The 24,487-nt window shown below is 42.5% G+C and overlaps 1 protein-coding gene across 2 annotated transcripts in view; it reads left to right on the top strand.

Annotated features, from left to right (window-relative positions):
- b4galnt4a (beta-1,4-N-acetyl-galactosaminyl transferase 4a) overlaps positions 1–24,487 on the top strand; it is a 179,741-nt gene that overhangs the window by 111,001 nt on the left and 44,253 nt on the right. The window contains exons 3-6 of one of the 2 annotated variants that reach the window (XM_056416859.1): positions 12,353–12,451; positions 21,480–21,575; positions 22,188–22,278; positions 23,395–23,495. The exons of the other annotated variant lie outside the window; for it this stretch is intronic. Of the exons in view, the coding sequence (XP_056272834.1) occupies positions 12,353–12,451; positions 21,480–21,575; positions 22,188–22,278; positions 23,395–23,495 (387 nt within the window). The remainder of the gene's footprint in view (positions 1–12,352; positions 12,452–21,479; positions 21,576–22,187; positions 22,279–23,394; positions 23,496–24,487) is intronic. 2 annotated transcript variants of the gene reach the window in all.

Raw genomic sequence — 24,487 nt, 5'->3', positions numbered from 1 at the left:
CAATCCTCCCACGAGTACTAACCGGCCTGTCCGGTGCTCTCAGGCTCTCGGCCAGGCAGGATAGGGCATTCTTGTATTAGGATGGACTTCAGAGATTTGGTGCAAAGTCAACTGGAACACACATGTTTAAAGCAACACACTTTATTAAAATACTCACGTTTTCACGTCGTCTGCGTCTTCATCAGTCGTGAGTTTTTTCTGTTGTGTTATCTGCACGATTCCATGAATAAAACTGCATAAATGTGACCTCTGATCAGCGGTTTGCAGCATGTCTTGGCACGTTGCTGTGAAGTGGCTTCAAGGTTGTAGTTGGCCAACGAGGACTTCGAACACAAAGCAGCAGGGACATTTTAATTACTTTTTTTCTGTCTTGTCTTGGTGACAAAGGGTAGCAGAATGTTCGCCGTGGACGACGCAACATGTTGCGACGTGGAGGCGAGCGAAGGGGAAAGAGGAAACGAGGGAGAGACTTTTATTTTATTTTATCGAAACCAAAACAGGTGGATGTGAGATCTCCAAACAGGTGTGCAGTCAATGGAGTGTACTGTGGAGGAGGGAGCTGGAGAGAGTTATCGTTTTGACACAGTTTATTAACCTGAGGCCTCCTCTTCAAAGCCACTCATGTCTGTCAGTTTGAGTTGCACTGACAAGCCTATAGAGGCAAGAGAAGAAGTGATTCCAGGAGCAAATCAGGTGTAAGCTAACTTCACAAAGGTCAACAATGTCATTCATCTGAAACACACGCATATGTCCATGCACAGAATCCATGCATGGACACTGAGCTACAGAGGTAACCGTTCTTTATGGTGAAAGACTGAGTGTGACATGTTCTCTGGGCCTGGGGGTGATGGCACAATTTAAAAGGAAGCAAAAAGAAAGCGTGGAGGAAGGTGAAAAAAGAAAATAAAGGAAACTGTAAAAGTCATCCCCCTGGTGCAACCGGCGTTGCTGACACATCCCTATGTTTGTTTAAGCCAGCTAACAATGGAGTCTGTTGTGGCCACAGGTTCCTCTCATCTCCTCGGCTCCCACTGGCCAGCCTCCCAAACTGCTGAGCTCTATTTATACACCCACAGAAAAACCTTTATGCTCATTTTCTTGATAGCTTTTGTGTTGTTGTTTTTTGCATTGCTTTCTAAATGTAAAGTTTTTTACATTTGAGTCTCTTTGTTTTCCTTTTGCCTGTTTCGGCAGGGTGGATGATTGATAGTTACTTCCTCTGCCACCATCCATCTTAGTTACTTTTGGGCTGCACCAGGTCTTTGAAGACACTTTATATTGAGCGCTTGGCAAATATTTTAAAGAGCACTTAAAGAGCTTACGTAACCAGTGGTCCTTCAAACATCTCGTCAGGGAGGGCCAGGTTTTATAATGAGCTTGCATTCTGCTCTCTCTCGACCTGAAGCAAAAGTTCAATCACACTGAATTAAACTGTATTTATCAGTAGAAAGCAACAGAGGAAAGAGCTGGGTGGAGGGAAGAAAATACTAAGGCAAGACCGAGAGCTCGGGGGTGCTGGTCAGCAGAAATACCAGGAGCAGAAATAGGGAACCTACATATCACTGATACGGCATGTGGAGTGCACTGAAACACACATTACACGGTCAAGTCATGTTCACTGGAAGTTCTCCATGCAACTGCTTCTTTAAAATATATATATATATATTTCACAACATTCGTATTTCTCAAGGTTTCAATATTTAAAATAAACACACTTCAAAACTGTCATTGTTAAAAAAGGAAAACGATGTTTTCGGGCATGTTGTGAACCTGATACAGACACTTTGCTGTTCATGGCCTCGAGCTGCTCGCCCATCAGGACACCCACACTGCCTTTGTTTGGAATAAGACATACACAGTTACATACAACATAACCAAGTGTTTTGTGATTGGTCAAACAGGTTAACGGGAGAGAGAGCTCCCAATCCAGTGATGGCTACGGGGCTGGACTTCCTTTACAGAATACACAACGCTGGGGAACACACAGCAAACACACTGTGACCGCTACTCAGTGGATGTTTTCTTTTCTCAACACTGAAAACGTATCGTTGGCTTGTTGCTCACTGCAGCGGAGACGCATTACCACGAGCGCTAATTGTAAATTGACAACAGGTGGAACCGCGGCTCGCTTTCCTCCCCGTGTCTCAGACTGATTGCAGCTCCACGCGCTGCGACAGCTGACATTCAGCTTGTCCTCGGAGGCTCCTCCCAGCAGACATTTTGATTTGGCAGGTGTAACTAATGCCTCCGTTTCCTCGGCTGTCTAAATGAGTTATTGTTAGACACGTAAAAATAGTGTATAGAGTTTATACTACCATTTTTTCTTTTCTTTACAAGCTAGAATAATGAATTCCTTAATTATTTTTTATGAACTCTGAGCATAATATTTCCTTTCAGTTGGGGCTTAATTTGTTAGACTGACTGCTCCTTGTTCTCAACATATTCAGAGCAGGAAATAAAGCTGTCAACCTCCTTTATGAGATTGTTACTATCGGTGTAAGTATTCAACTGGGGTAAGATAAGAAGACAAGTATTGATTGTTGGTATAGGTAATCACTGTTGTCTTTACTAGCGATAATGAAGGCAGGACCACCTTCGGGTGTCTTGCTGTTCGTTTATTGATCCAAAAGAGCTCTTTTAGTTATAATGAAGTGTAACTGTGTGCATATACATGTACAGTATGTACAGAACACACTAACTTGGGAATGTAGGTGTGCATTTTAGTTGGTCACAGTTGTGTGTAAGCAGTGTTGTTTAGACCGATGTGTCACTATAGTGCGCCTGTGAGTGTGCTAGGGGTTGGGAAATTCCTATACATTTTTTGTTGTGTGTTGAATAAAAAAGTAACTTCCAGAAGAGCCCAAAACATTTAGATAGTATCTCCCATTATTACACTTTACATAGACCCTTCTTTCATTCATAATTCACATGAGCCTTTTCATTTTATTTCCTTTCACAAAGTAGATGCGGTATGGAGAGCCGTGTGCACGTGAGTGTGGCATGGACGTTGCCTCATTTTACATCTCTGGTTTCAGGTCAAGAGAGCTGTTGAGTGTCGAGTGGAAGGAGGGAGTTCCTTTAGCATCTTACATTCATGCCTTGATGTGCTCCGACCAGATGTGCTGAGGTTTTGGGTGCCGTGTGCGATAAACACACAGTTTAATGCACAAGTTCTCCACACTCAGACATATTGTGACGATACACTGAGAAAGCTTAGAAAATAACCTTCAGCATCGACAAATTTTTGCTTAAATGCGCCGGAGACGACACACCAGCGAGAGTTTAGATGTACTTGAAACTTGCAACACTTACATAATCAGTATCTATAAGAATGAAAGACCGAGAACAACCTGCTGTATTAAAACCCATTGCCTGCAGGTGTCACTGATCCAGCTGGTTATTAAGCAAATTAGTATGTTTAGAATCTGATAAAATGCTGAATGCAAAATAAGCAAACTCTTACCAGATGTTCCCGGAAGTTGCTGGATTTGATCCTACGCTACCTCCTTATGTTTTACATTGTTTAACTGCTCACTGCAGGCTCAATATAGCACATTTTTATTTACTCACGGACAAAACCAATCTTTGTGTTGGGACTTGGTTGCCTCTCTCCCGCCTTGTTATTGTTGTTGCAAACCACCCGCCCCTGAGAAACCTTTTGTTCAGCATTATCCTGATTTTCAAAAAAGAGTCTTGTATGGTCTTTTCTGAAAAGCTTTGGCTTTTAAAAAAAAACCCTGTGGCGGTGCTCAGCTCTGCCAATGGAAGCAGCCAGGTGCCTTTTCATTGTGCGGCTGTCGAGCACACCCTGATCAGAACTGATAAAACTCTTTATGTTTCAGAAAAGTGGATGGCAGTCAGGGAAAAATAAAATGAATCCATCCATCCCGGTTTACGCCATTAAAGAGTGACGGGAAAAATGCAGAGCACAAGTTGATGCACCATTATCGTCTCATGAGAGCAGCCTGTTTGTCGGTCAGTGCATTCCTGTCCATCTCTGTCGGGGAGCGCCTCGGTTTCCCCGCAGTAGGCTCGGTGTTGATCAGGTCAGATTCAGCAGCACGCAGGTCGGGGATGATTGGCAGTGGACTGTTTGCCCGTTCTGTTTGCCAGCTGCCCCGTGTCACACCCCATCAGTAATGATCAGTCTGGACAGGAAAAGGTACACCGAATGCGGATGACAGGCCTCTCTTTTTATATTCCTCTTTTTCACCCGGCCTCTTACTGTGATAGAAAGTCCAGAGTAATGCATTGTGCTGCCCAGACATTAACACCTGCTGGCATGGAGTCCAGCTCAGATGCTTTCTGTCTTTACTCTCTGCGTCCGCACTCTGTCCCCTTCCAACCATTTATTTTCCTGTTGCACTCATCTGACCCGTAACTTGTTCAAGCTCTACTTAAAATATAATCTATAATGATTAAAGGCACCTTTAGCTGTATTTCCACCGGGCATTTCTCCTCAGGTTGTACTGAATCACTGCTCAGACGCTTTTAATTACTCTGCAAAGATTAGAAGCCCCTTAAAAAAGAGAGTTTTGTGCTTTGTCTGCTTTCTCTCTATCAGCCACTCAACCAAATGTAAAACCATGCCCTCAACCAGTCAGCCACATATTTCCATATGAATCTGATTCATTGTCGGCACCCATAATGCAGCTGCCACTGAACTGCAGTGCTGTTTTTTTCATTCACCTCGCACAAAATACCTGGTGACCATATCTGTATTAACCCTTGTGTTGCCTTAGGGTCATTTTGACCCGAATCAATATTACACCCTCCCCCCGCCTTTGAGTCATTTTGACCCGATTCAATGTTTCACCCTCATGTTACCTTTATATTTACTAACATGTTTTACCCTTTGGGTTCAATTTGACGCCAGCAATTAAAACCTCCAGAAAATTATTAGAATTAATATTGTTTTCCAAGTTTAAGTGTGAGGCACTTTATGTTTGTTTGTTGACTACCGAAAGAACACCGACATTAAACATTGAATGGGGTCAAATTAATCCTAAGGCGGGGGGAGGGTGTAATATTGATTCGGGTCAAAATGACCCGAAGGCAACACAAGGGTTAATCAATCTGTCGTTGCTCTTTAATAGTTTACACCATTTGTTACGTATCAAATCCAGCATTCAGTTTGTTTTTTGTGTAAAAAAATGTTTTCAATAAAATCTCAACTTTGATGTTTTTACCTCGAGGCCCTGAAGCCAAACGTGACAACACAGAAAAAGTTCTCCTGATCGCTATTGATCCAGAGAGCGATCTCACTGCTCCTCACAGATATTGATGTGGACTCAAGCTAAACAGAAGTCCTACCACCCAGACCTAAATCAATAGATGACACACTTTGTACCGTACATCCACTGTACACCTTCATATGTGCTGCATGCTGGTAGGAGCCCTCAGATGCATGATGCACACGATCCATACAGACCTATATTCAGATATAATGTGTATTGCTACCCTCAAGGACACACTTCTGGACACACATACTCATTCAAATAAAATCCGAGCGTTCTAAGTACCCATGCAGGTTAATAAGTGTTCATCTACTCCTGTTTCTCCCTCAACTGTTTTCCTCACACCATCCGTCCATCTCTTCCCCCTCCCTCCCTCTGCTACTTTCCTTCTTCTCCTTCTGCTACTTATTGTCTCCCTGCCATGCTCACCTCTGCATTATTCATCTTTCAACCAATGAATTGGAGCCACTGACTCTATCACTCCTATTATCGGCGGCAGCCGTCCCTTATTCGTCTTCCATTTTTCTCCCTCTCTTCTTCACGCAGCCTTTCTACTGTTCATTGACCGGCATGCAATTTCTTACATGAATAATGCAGGCGGGGAGACACAAATAGTTGCACTCCTTCTCTCTTTTGGATGGGATTTGTATTGCAATAGTTTAACTGAATGTGCTCAGGATGATTTCTGTTCAGCAGTGCCAGATACTTTGTTAAAGGGAATATGGATTTGGATGTAAAGGTATATGAAATAGACTGCGAATAACGGCTGATTGTGAGACCAGGGTGCAGATTCAATCGACCTCTCAGGGCTCATGACTGCTGATCCAGGATCATTGAGATGGTTCCCAGGACAGCAGCTTTATCTTTTTAAACGATAGAGATCAATTTCAAGTTAACACAGCAGTGTTTCTGAGCGAGCGGTATGGTGCACGCGCTGCACTGATCTTGTGTGTTGACAATAACCACATCTTCCTGTAACGACTCAAAAGAGAGACGTGTGGTTCACAGGCCGGTCACTGACTCATTCGTCACGGCGCTCTTCCTCTCTTCTGCTTCTGAAAAGAACATTTACTTTGCAGCATGGCGGGGGATTCAATTGACAGCACAGCATGAGAAAAACATGAAACATGTGATTAGCTCGCAAACTATTTCAGACAGGTGTCTGGCGGCAGACCTCTTGTTGCCATGGCGAGTGTGCTCGTGGATAGTGAAGGAGCAAGTGAACTTGGGTCCAACTGAAGACGTTTATGATAGCCAACCCTGTGTGTCCAATGACTGCCACAAACACGCTTTTGAATTCCAGCAAGCAGCAAGAGTAATTCAGTTAGTTGCTTGCTCCCTGTGAGGCGGGTGCATAATTGGTCCTCTCGGCTGTGAACTGGAGAAATAAAAGTGAGCCGCATCTTCTCCGTCTTTGTGCGACTCCCTCCCCTCAGTCCTCTTGCAGAGCCATTAGGAAAGCAGAGGTTTCATCACTATTCCCTACACTGTTTTCTTTGTTACTTAAAGACCCTCGCACGTGAATCCTTAAATTATTCATAGCACGTTGGTCTTCATATATTCTTTACAATCAGACAACTCGGAAGACGGTTCAATCACGTTTTGTTATTTTTAACCATTCTGGAAATTCCAATCATTGCTTTGCTTTTGTTCCAGTTTTAGCTTTGATATGAATTAATCTGAGAATAATTGATTTAAACAAAACACCATTTCAAAGAAAGACATGGTGGTTGTTACAAAACAAGTTGCTATTATTCTGTTTCTTACTATGTAACTGTGGTGTAGAGAAACTGCACATCTGTGGTGTACCTGCACATGTATATATGTCTATATGTGTGTGTATATATATATATATATGTGTGTATATGTATATATGTGTATGTATATATGGATATGTATCTATATATAGATACATATATATATATATGTATAGATGTGTATATGTCTGTATATATGTATGTATATATATGTATGTATATATATATATGTACAGGACTGTCTCAGAAAATTAGAATATTGTGATAAAGTTCTTTATTTTCTGTAATGCAATTAAAAAAACAAAAATGTCATGCATTCTGGATTCATTACAAATCAACTGAAATATTGCAAGCCTTTTATTCTTTTAATATTGCTGATTATGGCTTACAGCTTAAGAAAACTCTAAAATCCTATCTCATAAAATTTTAATATTTCCTCAGACCAAGTAAAAAAAAAGATTTATAACAGCTGAGTGTTTGTCAAGGCTCAGGAAACCCTTGCAGGTGTTTCGAGTTAATTAGACAATTCAAGTGATTTGTTTAATACCCTACTAGTATACTTTTTCATGATATTCTAATATTTAGAGATAGGATATTTGAGTTTTCTTAAGCTGTAAGCCATAATCAGCAATAAATCAGAATAAAAGGCTTGCAATATTTCAGTTGATTTGTAATGAATCCAGAATGCATGACATTTTTGTTTTTTTAATTGCATTACAGAAAATAAAGAACTTCATCACAATATTCTAATTTTCTGAGACAGTCCTGTATATATGTATGTGAATGTATATATACGTATATGTATATATATATGTTTATACATATATATATACACAAATATATGTATGTGTGTGTATATATACATGTGTGTGAATGTATGTATATATATCTATGTCTATATCTATATCTATAGATATAGATAAACGAGAGAACATCTCGTAAAATAAACGTGTTCCCTGTCCAGTCGTGTTGTGTTCAATGTCTCTATGGCCCAGGGAATGAAAGACTCGTATATGCTGCATCTGGCCCTTGGGACGTTGAATCGATGGCCAGACAGGAGCAGCTCAAACTCTCAGTGTAGTGGATCTGCAGTGGCAGACTAATCCTTTCTGTGTTTGGCACTTTCAAAAACATTGCTGCATTGTTTCTGAGACTTGCCAGTCACCTTTGTTTGTCTTTGCAACACCAACCATATCTTGGAGCGCTTGTTTTGTGCTCTCTGTACTCAATTGTGCAATGACTTGTGAGCTGAATATCCATCTTTTTCACTTGGAGTCGCATCACATACAGAGCCACAGTGCTGGTGAGGGTGTCATACTTCACAGGCCTGTGTGGTGCTGCTGCTCTGAACCCGTCTGTTTGGTCTGTGCAGTACAGAGAGGTGGGAAAGAGATACTGGCGGTCCGCACTCGCTTCAGACATTTGCCGTGCCAGAGGGATTTCTGAGAACCAGACGGCTCCGCACTGAGCCCTACCTGTCAAAGAGCTTCTCGGTCATGCTTTTCTTCTTCTTGGTATTGCTCCATTGGTCACTATTTCTCTCTTCTGTACGTCTCTTGTTCATCTGTCTTGTGTTCTGCTGCTTGTTCGCCATTCTGCCCATTTTTTACGTCTCCTTTCCCTTTCTGTCTTTTCTCTTTGGCTCACTCTTTACTTTCATCTCGCTATTTCTCTTTTTGGAAATATCTCTATATATTCAATTCAATTATCTTCAGTTTATTTTGTAGAGCCCATTAATCACAAATTACAAATTTGCCTCAGAGGGCTTTTCACAATATGTACACATACGACATCCCTGTCCCAGGACCTCACATCGGATCAGGAACAACTCCCAAGAAATAGAAGTAACCCTTCACAGGGAAAAAAAGTGAAGAAACCTTCAGGAGAGCAACAGAGGAGGATCCCTCTCCAGGATGGACAGGTGCAAGACTAGATGGACAATTTAGGCGGCTTTAGCTCAGTGGAGGGGGAAGGGGGGCCCTGCTGCATGAGGTGGTGGGTTGGTCGATCCTCCCTCCCCCCCCATTTAAGGTCAGTGTTTGAGCAGGCACTGAACCCCAGTTGCTTCAGGCGCTTCATCGCATGCACTGCACTGCTAATAACTAAGGATGGGTTAAATGCAGAGAACTAATTTCCCCTTGGGGATTAATAAAAGTGTATATATTCTAGATGCCATGTGTACAGAAGGAGTCATTACAGAGTTACAACACATTCAATGAATATGACAGAGTGTATGAATAGTCGGTAGTAGTCATGGACCACGATCCAGACCTCCACAATCCATCATATCTCTCTCTCTCTCACACAGCCCTGTTGTCACTTCGATTATAAAGCTCTGGTTCACGGTGATATACTCACTCATTCTTATCCAACATCTGATGCACGATATCTGAATATATGTTTTCTGTATTAGATTTAGAAACATCACCATCACAGTTGAGGACAGCTTTCATTACAGTTTATATTGTTGCGGATAAATCCTTTTCATAAATCATTGCTCCAATAACTGCCACCCAGATTATGCGTATTAATATGGACAGTAAGTATCCAGGAGCCACATCAGAGGAAACATGGGAGGCGTCTATATTATTATTATTAATATTGTGGGACTAATTAACATACTGAATATCTCTGTGGTGGTTAACATGAATGAAACATTATGAATGTAATTATTTCAGACTGGTTATTAACTTTCATGTTGCAGGTCGCTGGAGATGAAGCTGTGATTTGTGGAATTTGGATTTTTGATTCACAGCGGTTGTCATCGTGTGTGGGGTCGAGAGGGTCAAGAGATTTGTCTCACACACACACACACCTCCTGCAGACATTTGCTTGTTTGTGTCTAATAAGGGAGATTAATTAAGCTCATTGGTATTCTAGGACACGGGCTGCAGCTGTTTCCCTGGGCTAGGATTAGCAAGTGCTGTATCAGTGTGGGAGGTTTGGGAGGCTAGCCCCCACTACAGTGAGCTTAGTCTTTTGACTGATGGGCGGATGGATATCAGTGACACAAGCTCACTGATTGGACAGCTGATCTATCATTGCATCTCTTTTGAGGTTTACAACTTTGCCACGTGTTCAACTACGTTGAGCTGTTATCAGATGATGCTCTCCCTCTCTCTTTCCGTCTCTCCCCCCATTGCACACTCACACACGCCTTGTTAGAGATCATTTGTCTTTTTATTTGACTGAAAGACAACAAGGTAAACAGCAATGTAAACACTTGATAAATAGGAAGTCTGATTAGTTTGATTGATGTTCCCCGTTTTGTCTTGATGCTATGTTTAACATGAGGCCGTCTGACAGCCCCTTTAGCATTAACTTGAATTATCAGTGAAACGCGATAACGCACGTCTGGGCCCATTGCCAGGAAAATGAAGATCTGCTTATCAATGAGAGGCTGTAACTCTGAAGTAATGAGTCACGCACAATGGCACAAGTATTTGCAGTGTACCATAAGTAATGCATCATCTTGCTGGAGTGTAACGTCGTTCTGCACTGTCGGGGGAAGAGAGGTACAGCTGATTGATGTTGTGCAACCTCAGGTCAATGAGTGTAACTGTACCTTTTTAGTGTTGCATCGATACGCAGACTTTTAGTTGGATGGAGCAGTACTTTTGGAAAGTGTTGTCCGTGTGAATCACGGTCCAAACCCACGCAGTGATTTATGGTTGACATTGTGTTTTTTTCTGAATTCCGTTAGTTTCTCTCAGTAAGCAAGCAGTGCCGCAGATCAAAAAAGTCCTTTACCCACACGGATAATCCTTCGTAATCGTTCAACCAGTCATCGTACCTGTTCTCATAGTGAGGGCTGATTGGTTGGCATGGTAACTGTTCGTCACAGACGGAATAAAAAAGCTCTCGGTTTGCTTACTTTAAGTAAACAATGACAGAAAAGACGATCCGCGCTCCAAATGTTATGCGTGATAGTAACACTGAACTTTGCAGTGTTGATGACCAAAAACTGAAAGATGATTAACTATATGTTCTATAGATGCATGCGGTATTCTAGATTTAGGTAAACATTTTGAATAATGTGGACATTGGACAAAGTTGTGCTGCATTACTGTACAATGGGAGTTTGTAGAATTAAGAGCCAATAATTAGATACAGTTCTCTTCATGGTTTTATCTCTAATTGCATCAATTGTATTTAGCTGCAGAAGGTATTCAAGGGCCAAAACATTTAGGTTGCTGCATTGCAGAAGATTTTCAGCATACTGTGTAAATTTTTTTTTTTAAATCCCAGAATTTTCCAACACTTCCCCCTTTGTCTATGCTTTTAATTTGACTGACTCCAGCTGATGAAATATGAATGTTGTGTGCTTGAACATTTGTGAGTGAATCTGTGCGTGTGTGTTATAACGAGTGCTGGAGAGGTTTGTGAGTGTGTGTACGCACAAACATCAGGAATGATGCTGCTCTGGTGTCAGACAGGAGGGCGTACTGTTCATCATTTACCTCCCCTGCCCTCCTTCATCTCTCTCCCTTGGAAGTCAAAAAAAAGTAATCAAAGACTCGGTATCTGACCGCTCTGTCTCTTTTCCTCATTTACAAAAAAAAAAAAAAAGAATCTTCTTCCTGCCCTAATTCTTTTGTAAACACGGGGGCCTCATTTGAGGGGTGCTGGAAACCTCTCCGGCTCGTCTCGGTGGAGGTATGCCTCCTCTCTGACATCCCTGCTAAAAGGAGGATGCTTTGTGACTCATCTAACAGCCCCGCCACTTGGTTGCGTCTCTAGGAGCCAGGCATCCTTTTATCTCCACATAGCTGAGCACAAACTTGCGCTCCTCTCTGCCCTGGCCGTCACACCGCACCACAGCATTAACATTAACATGCTGCTTAGCCTGCCGCAGAGAAAGAGCCCTGCAGTGCTCTGGCCGGAGCACCAGGCTAAATCCAAGATCAAGGCGAGAGTTCAGGCTCCCTGGAGAGGAGATTTTGGCCCCCAGGGTGGATGGTTAGAGTACGTTAGAGATTAGGGCTTTGGCGAGTCGATTGCTGGATTATAAATACATGGTAAAGAGGAAATTCAACAGGATCTTAAAATAGTAGCCTTGGGAAATAACCCTGTGTTTCCTTAGTGCGTTTTCGCGTGTGTGTGTGTGGTATTCTCCTCTGTGTCTACTGCACAGTATGTACTGCTTAATGCTTCCAGAAGTTAGATAGGGCTGTGGCTCTATATCAGTATATCTACTGTGTGGCTGGTGGTGAGGAGTCCTGTTACCACAGTGATGGGTGGATGGCTGCATGCTTTCATGCATCGTTTAGACTGAGATTTAAAACCACGGATGGCATCATGGATGGCTCTTTTTTTACTGAAGAGTAAAAGTGTGTCTTTGTTTCTCCTTCTTTCAAGGACGACGAGCCAATCGCAGGAGGGGCTGATGGCAGAGACCACACCAGCATCCGGAAGTTCCTCAGCCAGCACCACAAGAAATTGCCATGGAAACCAGAGGTATAATAAATGATATTTTTCCGAGGCTAGCTCTTTAATCCCTTGATCATTTTTTAAAAAACCCTTCATTCCATCTTCCAGACGGATAAGGACTCCTATGTTCAGGCCCTTCAGTGTTGCTGTGTGTGTGCCAGCTGGCGAGGCCTCACACACACATACTCAACAAACCTTCATCAACCTATATATAAGTGGTTTCATTAATGGCGCTTTATCACTGGCTTGATACTTGAGTGTTTTGATTTTTGTAAATTATGTTTCCACAGCAGATGCTTTACTCCCTTTTTCATTTGCTTGTCCTTTTAAGAGCCGTTGATATTTAAGGTCAAATAGAGATCCAGTCCTTTTCTGGGGCCGTTATCGGGAGAACAAAATGTACCTTGCGGATATGATGATAAATGATTGTGTCAGGATGATAATATATCATCCAAAACCATTTGCGAGTTATATTTAAAGGCACCTATGACCTGAAGATTACAACTTGATTTGATTCATTTTAATTCTTCAGCTCACTTACTGAGGTGGTTTGTAGATCCGCTGTGACAAAGGGAGCAGCGGACGGTGCAATTAAGCAGCAGATTTGTGATAAGGGAAGCAGCTCTCTATTTGTAACCTGTTCAGCAGAGTTTAATTAAAGGATTTTCTGTGTGTGTCTGGAAGCCTATTCTGCAAAATATGATTTATTAGTCGTTTTAGACCTGGGGTAAAGTTGAACCATCTCAGCTGAACACCACAGAGTTTAGTTCTCGGCAAACTGCAGAAAAATCCAACAGGATAATAGAAAATTACTGTTGCATACGTTATTTTCAAGGCCTTTTGCACACGGAAGCATTACATGGCTGCAGAGCACTGTTGTTTTATTTCATAGAGATATTCTGACAACATCTTCTCCTTAAATAAACTAAATTTAATTGAATTACCGAAATCGTTGGAGAGTACCGCTCCAATTCCAGTGCGTTAAAAACAGAAACAAATGTATTATATATTGCTGGGAAAACATCTCCTTTGGACAGCATTTACGATACTAAAATTGGTATTGGAAGAACTCATTTCTGCAGACTATACTGGCTGAGCTGCACTTGAGCTAGCCTGCCTTGTTGCCTTGTCTCAGAAACACGTCTTATCAAAATGTCAAAATACATTCATGAACCCACATTCTTTAATTTTCTTACTTTTTTTTTAAACACAACAAGCAAAGGCAAATATATTGCTAGGCATAACAAATATCGTCATTTTGGCTTTGGAAATGGCCAAATGTGGATGATATCTGTTCTCAATTATCTGGCCTAGAAACATCTGTTGTCTGACTATTTTGCGCCCTGCATCTACTTGTTGACAATGCTTTTGTCATTATTTAAAATGGTGCTACTTAGAAAACGAGAAGTCACATTGATATGAAACAGCCAAGCCTGGAATGCAGCCAAACAATCCATCTGAATCTGGACCATGTGGACTAATTGCACAAATGGAAATTGATTTCATGGCCTGAGCACAGCAGGACTCTATATTATGAACATTCTGTTCTGAGCTTTCTGTTTAAACATTTTGTATGTGAAAACTGTTTAAACCACAGGACACGAGCTAATGTCAGTGACCAAACATAATCTCTTATTTATGTTTTAGTTTGGAAAAGCCAAGCAGCATCGCAGGGAAATACATTTTGCAAACATCCACACAAACTACATTTTACATTAGGCGTGTCTGTCATCAAAGCTCCCTTGGAAAGTCAACATGCCATTTCTTTGACTCATTTCCAGCCCACTGATAAAGCAACATGCCTTTTATTTTCTGTGAATATTCTGGAAATCAAGTATACATCTACAGCATATTTCACATGTCTCTATAAACTTCTCTTCCTGTCTCATGGCAGACTTCTGCTAAGTCAAACCTAAACCGAGTGTCAGAAATCACGGAGCGCAGCGGCTCTTCCTTTGCTTTCTTTACTCGCTATCTGTCCTCATTACCGGTTCTAACTTGTTTCCTGCTGTGCGGCCAAGATGGCAGAGGTCTGAGGGGCTTCTGAGCTGGCACCGTCACAGGCGTCGAGTCGGGCTGGTGGAGGTGAAGTGGTGCCATATGCCGGCAGTCACAGACTGGCAGAGGTCATCCAGCATTCGTACAGTGCAAGACACACACACACACACACACACACAAAGGACTCAAAGGATTACCCGCTTTATTATAACTTGTGCATCCTTGGAGAGATAGCAGGACTCTAGACGCCATGCTCAAACACTTAATCGTCATGCAACACAACACAATTATATTTTTCTTCATCTTAATTGTCTTCCTGATGATTTTGTACATTTATTTTGTATTATTTGTATAAAATAAATATTAAATGAAATTGTTTATTTGTTAATTAGTCATTTAATTTGTGTAAATACTTTTTTAGCATAGACACTAAATAATAAATTTTAGTCAAACTGACGACAGTTAACTGATGGTATTTGTTGGTACTATCAGATAAGTTGTATCATATTTTATTGTAAAGTACTTTAAACAAAATAAAGTTGTTATTACTATTTGTCTCTCTTCGGCCACACAATGTGGCTGTGTGAGTCAAAGCTGTTTCCACCATGACAAATAAAAGGATATCTGTCAATCAATCAAGACACCCTGTCACCAGTAAAACCAGTAGACCTCTCTCTCTCTCTCTCGCTCCCCCCACACACTCTTTCTCTCTGGCTCAGGTGCTTCATGTGAAGAGGCATTACACAATTACAACCATCCAAACCGATAACAATAATTGTTCTGGGATCGCTTGTCCCCGCCGCTGTGTCCACCTTCAGCTGATCACCGTTGATACACATCACTAATTTCACGCTCCCCCCGGTGTTCCACATGATTATTTAAAATTATTTAAATGATGATTTTGTCACGACTCAAAAAACGGGACCCAAAAGCACGACTCCAAAGTTCAGGGGAATCAAAAGCGTTTATAAAAAAACTGAAAATCACAGCTATGCTGGAAAAAGACTTGAACAAAGTACAAAACAAAAACACAACTATGTTGGAAAAGCAAACCAGGACAAAAGACTACACTATCAAGAACGATCAGGACGAGACAAGAGACAAGACGATCTGACACAAGACACAGGTAGACACAGGCTTAAATACATGAGGAAATGGGGAACAGGTGGACACAATCAGGGGAGGAGCAGACAATCACACTAACGAGGAAACACCGGGGCAGGAAATAAAGTTTCTGAAACAAGAGAGGACAGTTACTACAAAATAAAAGCGGACATGGAAAACAGGACTAAAACTTAACATAAACGACGAGACATGACAGATTTAACATGATTTTTTTTTAAGTCACACTAATTCTCCAAGTTATAAAAGAGAATTGTATATATATTAGACGCAGTGTCTTGCACAATGCAACTGAATGGTCACAGTCTGTTCGTAGAAATAAAAACAGAGTTGAATGAAGGGCTGCGAGTCCTTCCTGTGTTTATCCTAGCAGGTGGTTTCCAGCCCCTACTGGTGATTTGATGGCGATTCCCAGCCGGTGAACTCATCCAGAGGTGATTGTGGATTAGTGTAGACGTGCAGCTGTAGAGTGGACATCCTCCGCCTGTCAAGGACACTGACGTGTCAAGGACACTGGCACTGGATAGAGATCAGAGAGGCCGAGAGAGAGAGCTGGCCCACTTTAAGAGTCAAGCAGTAGCCACTCATGAATGGATAAACAGTCATTTGCAGAAAATCCATCATGGATCCAGACAAGGATTTTGAGCATAAAGAAAAACTATTTTATCTCCTCGGGAGCAGAAAGAAAGTGATAGTAAAAGGGATTGCTTTGATATCGGGGAATACTTTTAATTATTTATTTACATGTGTGCTGTTCCTCATTAAAGCCAAAGAGAGCACATCATCTCACATGTATTATATGTAGGCACAGTTATGGTTATCGGATAATCATAAGGTGTCAAACCAAATACAGTGACATTGTGCACAGGGAGGTTGGATGGAGGATGGCCGGTTGACTGACTGGCCATCCTGACCGGTTGGATCCTCCTCTCGTCTCCGACCCTGCTGTCCTCTCACAGTAACGTGAGATTGACTCGACCGTGGGAGAAGTGTGGCATTTGTCTTTTCTCCCTCTCCCTTCGCTCCATCTTTCTTTCTTCGGTCGTGTCTATTCCCGGCTTCTCGTTACAGTCGCGAGACCGATCGACAGCTTGTTGCAGGAGATTCTCGCTGTCTCGCATTCCTCAGTTCAACGTATATCCACTGCAGCCACACGCCTCATGCCATATCCCTGGAACCACAGAAGACATGTAATTGTTGGACAGATGGCAGATTATACAAATGCTCATTACAGTCGTTGATGAGGCTGGAATCTAGTTCATATGGACCTTGCCTTTTCGGCTCTGGCTGCTCTCCTCTGTGTGAAATCACTTCTCATTATCTCTCCTCTTATAATCTCATTTTTCAAACCTCTGTACCTTTTAGAAGAAAGAAAAAAAAGTCTTTTTATTCGCCGATCTCAGCTACTTAACCCACTTTCTCTTCATTCTTGCTTCCTGACTTACTAATGGGCTGAAAAAGATGAGATAGGCATTGAACTATTTAAATACCCGCTATAAATTCATATGGAGAAGTTTTGTGGTATGTGCTTAAGCAATGACTTTCCTGTCAAAGCCACAGAGGGAATTACTTGCATGTGTCTTGTGATAACTCGTTCAACACGTACATTTCAGCATAACAGCTCAGTATAGTATGCATTATGATGCATCAACAATGAGCTTTATTGCTGTCTCTCCTATATGCCCTGGGGGAGTGAGCTGAGTGCTATTGTATAATACCCCCAGTGTGTCTTTGCCTTGGAACATCCTGCCTCACTTTTTTTTCTTTTATTTTTTATCCAAAAGGGATTTACAGTGTCAGTTGGTGCGATTGTTCGTCAGTGGGTGCGCCGAGCGGCCATTTGTCAGTGCCTCGCTGCCAGCAGGAACGCAGAAGGCTGCACCAGATCTTTGAGAAAGGGAGGCAGCCTCCCGGAGGAGGGGGACGAGAAAGGGAGAGAGTCTGATTTGTTGGTCCGGTTGATGGAGCGAGCAGATGCGAAAGAGAGAGAGAGAGGAGATATTAGAGAGAAGCAGAGATGGAGATATGCTCCGAGCTCACAGATGTGGTTATGTGGAGGAAATGTGTGGCCTGAGGAGAGTAGGCAAGACGGTAACAGTGCCGTTTAGAGCAGCCACTTAAGCTGATCTGCATATTGTACTCTTTTTAACGTCTTTTATTAATCACTTGTTGTTCTCTTACTCGGCTTCCATCGCCCCGCACTTGTCATTCTGTATTTCTTCCCTCTTTTCTTGCCTCACTCCTCATATTTGACAGATCAATTGGCTCCTTCCGTCTCCCTCTCCTCCCCTCTTGGTAATGGCCGCCCGGGCTGAAGGTTCTGTGTTGCTTTGCCATTGTGGTAGCTTAGGACGATACTCTATGTAGGACAGTTGTCGGCAGGGTCTCTGGAGTGTGATGAGAGTAAGGAGGATACAAATGACAAGGCAGCACACAGTGATTCTGTCTCAAGAGACAACTACAGACGAATGGACAAAAAGATGAAATAAGGAATGTGAAGGTCTCCAGACTTCCTCAGCTCATGATACCTGTGTACAGGTTAAAGTCTTAAACTATACTTTACTTTGTTTACATCAAAGATGCATTACATATTTAATAGAGTGCCATGCTAAAAGTTGTATTCTGAAATGGCAAACACAGTAGATGGCACTTGCTGAGTGTCTGGGGTTCGGTGTATTGCTCAAGGACAGGTGAGCTGCAGGATTCTTTCAATAATATCTTATAATGTTACATTTGGTATGATCCCTACAATGAATTTGAGAATGTATTGTTTTTCGATGTCATTTTTTATCTTTTTATATATATATATATATATATATATAGACCCACACACATAACATATAATGTATTATACATATTTTCTACATGTACTATCTGCAACTGCATTCTGTGCTCTTCTTCTTCTTCTTCTTCTTGAGGGACTGCAGTGTTTACTGTTTATTAATTCATCCACTATCTAAGACATGCGGTTGTACTGCAGTCGTATTACGAATGTTTGTGTTGATCTGCTGAAATGATCATTGAAAATGTTGGTTCTCAGATATCTCAAATGTCAGTATAGCAGTACCTGTCATGACTGCATATCGCTGATAATGTAGCACTAAAATAATGAGAAGAATTGGGTAGTATCGGGCCAGGAGGACCCCGCAAATACCCCCTTTGTGCCCATAATATTCAGCCTCAAAGCCAAAGGAAACAAGTCCCCTGTGAGCACACCTTCAGATCGGACACAATGATTGTGATTGACAGATGGAGCTACTTTGCTTTGACTTCTTCTCTTGCACAGTGGTCCACTCTAGCTGGCGGTGAATTGGTTGGAGCGGTTTCAAGTGCAGTAAACAATGTTTTCTTAGCCTTCCAGTTTGTGGATTACTCTCCTAGCTCAGAACAGCACAGAATGCTGTCTCTGGTTTTGGATTAAGGAACAGAGGAAATCAAATAAGAGTGAAGGAAGAGAGAAAGCAGCAGTCACTCCGTCTCTTCTTTAGCCAATTAACGAATGCTGAGTGAGCTGACATGGCCGTGAGAGAAAGATGTCGTTTGAGAAGACTCAAACTGCTACAGCACAATCAATCAATGTCTCTACACAATCCCTCCCCCCCAAAAAAACAGCAACATCAACAACAACACATAAGCACACAATTCCCCATCTCTATAGAAACGGTTAATGTGAGCGACACTTTATCCCACGCTCCAACAGGAGGAATCAGGAGGAGACCAAAACAACAACAAAACGTGATGGAGAGAGAAAGCGCAGGAAACTGACAGCCGACAGCTGAGCTCAGGGAAACTAAAGGCAGGGTGTCGAGCGATCAACAGCATCTGGCAGCACGTAGACGGAGATGAAGGGATGGAGAGGCAGAAATAGAGAGGTCAGAGGGAATAGAAGACAGCATTAGTGATAGTGGCAGAGTGAGACAGAAGCAGCACTCACTGGGAAAAAGTCCAATGACGTAACATGAGCGAGGGAAAGTTTAGGAGTCAGCGGAGCAAAGAAATCAAAGGGTGAGGTTAAAGGATGAAGAAAAGAAACAACTTCCTTCTTGCTTCATTCCACATTGAAGCCGGAGCGCAGACACAGCCCCCGCTGCACGGTCATCTAGAAAATATAATCAATTATACACAAGCAGCCGCGAGCAGAAAGCTGGATTTACAGCATGTGTCCTCTCCCGGGCCACACAGGGATATGCATGTGAAGGATGAGAGACTCTAAAAGTTGGCCTATTATTGTGATGTGACAACAGTAGGTAGGGGTGAGGAGGGGGCCAGGCCGATAAAGGTTTGCTTTTAAAACCCAGATGAAGCTTGACGTGACACATATTTACACGGGGACCGGACACATCTCTCTCTCCTCGCCGTGATTCCCGCTCTCCGACACTCCCTTTTGAAACATTCTTGCTCATCTTTTTCTTTACACTCCCTTGCTCTCTCCTCTGATTCGAATCTGCTGACCCAGAAAAACCCCTGTTACTCTGTCGCCTGGTCTTTCTGCAGGAGCAATAGAAAGAATAAAACATGCGCACGGAAATCTAAGAACAAAAAGTGTGAGTCGCACTGCTTTGAACTGACATGTTTGTAGAACAATATATAATGGTTAATGCATGAGTTGTAATCGCAGCGCTGCCGTTGGTGTGCGGGGCACTTAGTTGACCATACAGCAGCGGGAGCTAAATGTAAATGACCACTTAGAGCCAGGCCATCTGTTAGAATGCCTGTGTGATACTGAACGAGCATGACTCCTTCCATCAACGTCTTTCTGCAGTCGTGTAGAGCTGTTTACCCTGAAAGGCTTCGCCGCCTCACCCCTCTAATCCCTCTGATGGGAGCACCACAGGCTTTGCTGCTATGTGTGCGTCTGCGTGTGCGTGTTTTTGTCACGAGGTCACGCTCACTTTCCTGATTGATTGATTGGTTTGACAGCTCACACTGGTTGACTTTACAGCGAGCAGTTGCTTCACACGCAGAACGGCTACCTTTACGCAGCCAGCGTTGGCTTTGATCCGAGCAGGCAACCCCAGCGCACCGTCTCGTTGGGTGAGAGTCGGCTTACTTCTCAAGCTCTGTGTGACGTTCTAAATATCTATATCTACGTTATATGGCGGCGTCCTGCTGGGCCGGCTGTCACGACGCATTGATGAAGGCATATGTGTGTTGGTGCAGTTGGTTGATCGTCCAGCAATTCAGTTCATTAAATCCCAGAGACAACCCCCTACGGCTCGACGCACACTGTTGCTTGCGCTGTGTACATGTGACACTTCTCTAGACCTCATGCCATGCTTAAATGGTGCATGTGTCACTTTCTGTACCGCACGATGCATATCGTGGTGAGTGTTTATGTGCTTAAGGATGTGAAAACGGTCAACTTGATCTGATATATATATTGTATGTTTTAAATATAACAAAACACTCCACTTCCAAAGCGGCGCGACTCACCGACGTGTCATCTCTTCTCGTGTATGAGCAGAACCACGCCTGTCTGTGAGGAAGCTATACCCCCGGGCAGACTGGTTTCACCATCTGCCCTGGCTGTGTCCTGTGACTTCTAGTGTAATTTAGACAAATGTCAGAATATGAGCTCTTGACAAACTGCCGCAGACCCCCCCCCCCCCCCCCCCCCCCCGCCAACCCCTAGGTACTCCTGACGAGCTCTCAGTCACCTTCTCTTAGTCAGGACAGTGAGAACATTGGAAACTTCACGCTGCAGTCATATGTTTCGCCAAGAACTCATTTCTCCCTGCACGGGGGAGAGGCATCAGAAATAATATACATCTGAGCACTAAAATATATCTACTGGAACCGTTGCAAATGGCAGTTCTTTCTGTCGTGATGGGACCTCCAGTAGCTGAAGTACTGAAGCATATTCTGCCTATTTAAGAGCTAATGTGATGCTGTTGTTGCAGCCGGCACTAACCCGTCTCTCTCTCTGTGTCGGCAGTACAAGGGCCAGGCCAACCTGCACGTGTTTGAGGACTGGTGTGGCTCCTCTACAGCCCAACTCAGGAAGAACCTGCACTTCCCTCACTACCCTCACGTAAGTAGAACAGAGTGACATTTGAAACAATCAATCGTTATCTTCAAACAGAGGGAGACAGAAGTTGGCTTTTCATGTCTAGCGAGCGAGTGTCGATTTTGTTGATGAAATGTCACAGATTTGATCAGCTGTTTCCAGCTACCTAATTCAATTCGCACCGTAGTAAAATCCATTAAATAGATATATCTTGTGTCGTCCCTATTCATTTGTTTATGAATTCTGTGTTAACGATTTAAACAAATGTTCAGTGAAAGTGTCTCATCATGTGGTGGATCAATACAATTACAATAGTACATAAGAACATGTAAAAAATATAAATGTACATCCGTAACTTATTTAAATAAAAAATAAAGTGCTCATGCAGATTTGCATCTTTTCTTCTGGTGTTTTTGTTAAAGTGAAAAATCTGGATTAAAATTGTGTTGTGTGAACTATGCCAGCCTCATTTATATTTAAATTAACTCCTTGATTCATTAGATTGGGCTGGATAAGAGAATGGCAAATTAGAGGATATGATTTACTCGCATAAAAAAAAATATTGAAACGTATTAATTATTGTATGAGTCCAAAAACTGCTTGAGCTATAATCTGAATGTATGTTTCTGTTTGCAGACCAGAACCACACTGAAGAAGCTGGCCGTTGCTCCCAAGTGGAAGAACTATGGCTTGAGAATATTTGGCTTTCTTCACCCTTACAGAGATGGTAACTAGCTCTTCTTGTTAGCGAGTCGTTCCTCTGAGGATGAGGGCCTTGGAGCATGTGCCCCATACAAGAGTATAGATAATTACCACAGCCCTCTCAATCCAGGCTCTTGAGAGCCACTAACATAGAGAATATTCACATTTTTCTTTGGGCTGAATGCCAGGGATCTCACAACTAAATCTCATTGTGGGACCTTCATGGACCTACCCATGAATCCAGTTGCTATAGTAACCGGAAAGTGCTGAACACCCAAGTGCACTTATACAAATTGCATAATATGAAGTTATTAATTGGATTAACGTTCATTGCAGTCTCTTCTGTGGCCTTTTCCTGTGTTATGGCTCGTCCAGCGTGACTCAGAAGTCATGCTATGGCCAGGATTCTGACAAGCAATCTAACAAGTACCCTTCACCTCACCCTCTAACAAGTACCCTTCACCTCACTCTGCCAGACGCAACCTTTACATGCTATTGTAGGTTGATTGAGTTAACCGTATAGAAATGCTTGGAGGTTATCTAGATTATGGACTATAACAACTGCTCAGTGTTGCGGTCATGACCTGCGCCCAATCCATAGGCCACTCGTGCAGTGGCTCTTGTATCCTTCTGATTTAATCAGACACAAAACATGTGTCTCTTTGGAGAATTCATTCACACTGTAATACAAGATTGATTCGGACTATATACTGTTACAGTAAAGTGTCACAAGCAGCGACTTGGAATTGGCTCCACGGAGCTCCCACTATTGATAGTTTTGCCAGACAAAATGGACGTTTGGAGTATAAGTATCCTTATTTTCTGCTTTTGTAATGAAAGATTAACTTAATTAATAACTATACTGGCTGCCTATTTATATCTGTGCTCAAATGTTCTTTTCCATTCACCTAGTTCCTACATACTGATTAGAAATTCATTTTTAAGGCTTTACATATCACTGCAGCCAAATGTGTCATCGGTGACCACTGCAGTCCGGGCATCCATTTTTTGGGTATTTTTCGACCTAAGAATCTATTACATGGGGCCATGCCCTATCCGACTACTCTCAGATTATACTGATCTGGGATCATGCATGTCTACTCCCGTCAACGCACGCTTTGATCATGTTTTTCCCCTCCAGGTGATTTCCAGTTCTCGGTATCGTCTGATGATAACTCTGAGTTCTGGCTGAGTCCTGATGAGAGTCCTCTCAGCGCCAGGCTGCTGGTCTATGTGGGACAGGTAAGCACCAAGCTGAGCTGCATTCTTGCATAATATCTGAACTGAACAGGATGAGTCGATCCACGAAAAATCCGGGTTCAAACAATTTAATGCTTTGTGACTCTCTCCAAATTCACGAAGGATACGCCTCCAAGTACAGTCTCTGGCTTTCATAAATATTGCTTGCCAACCAGCTTTTACAGGAAGAAGCTAAATCTACTGGGGCCTCAATAGTTTCCAACACCTCAATGTCATGAATTTAATAGCAAAAAACCCTCTGCGTACTGTAAACCTCTGGGAAAGTACAATATGTGCATGGAATTCAAACCCTTATCATTAGAGCAACTTTATTATCTGATGTGTCATTATTTGTATACACAATCATACACACAACAACATAGTAAATACGAGAAAATATTCTCTCGTTATGAATTGCATTGTAAGGGTCAAAGGCTATTGGAAAGGTTTGACTTTGATCTAACATCCATGCTGAGGCCGTTACTTTTCGTAGCTCAGCCTTACAGCAACGGGTGGGACACTGAGCATTTTGACCTTGTCTGTCTTTACTAATCATCCGCTCACCTCATGTCACCACCGAGCACTCAGGCCATCACTCACCTCCGGCACGCAGGACACTTGCATCCTCCTGTCAAACATCCTGTGAAAAATTGTTTCCTTTTCCATTTGTCCCTGAAGTACCCTCTACCCGCAATCCAATATAAGGCAAGCTGTGCTGCTACTGCCTTCTCTCATGAAGTTTTATTTTGAAACCTTCTGAAGTGTGGAAGAAGGAAAGGAAGCACGAGGGCTGAACAGTGTTTTGAACCGCACCAAATGGGTGCTCCGGGCAAATATTTATTACGAGAAAAATCCAGCTTCGGAGCTGCTGGATTCCAACGGGATGTGAGATGTCACCGGGTTTCATGGGAGATGAGAGTAATTAGCTGGCTGCAATATTGATGTGACATTTAGCTGTGGGGAAATATCATCTCGGTGATGGCACGGGAGCAATG

The sequence above is a fragment of the Pseudoliparis swirei genome, chromosome 6 (assembly GCF_029220125.1).
Source record: "Pseudoliparis swirei isolate HS2019 ecotype Mariana Trench chromosome 6, NWPU_hadal_v1, whole genome shotgun sequence".
NCBI classification, from domain to species: domain Eukaryota; kingdom Metazoa; phylum Chordata; class Actinopteri; order Perciformes; family Liparidae; genus Pseudoliparis; species Pseudoliparis swirei.
Note: the sequence above shows the minus strand (reverse complement) of the source record. Positions and strands in the feature narration are given on the sequence as shown.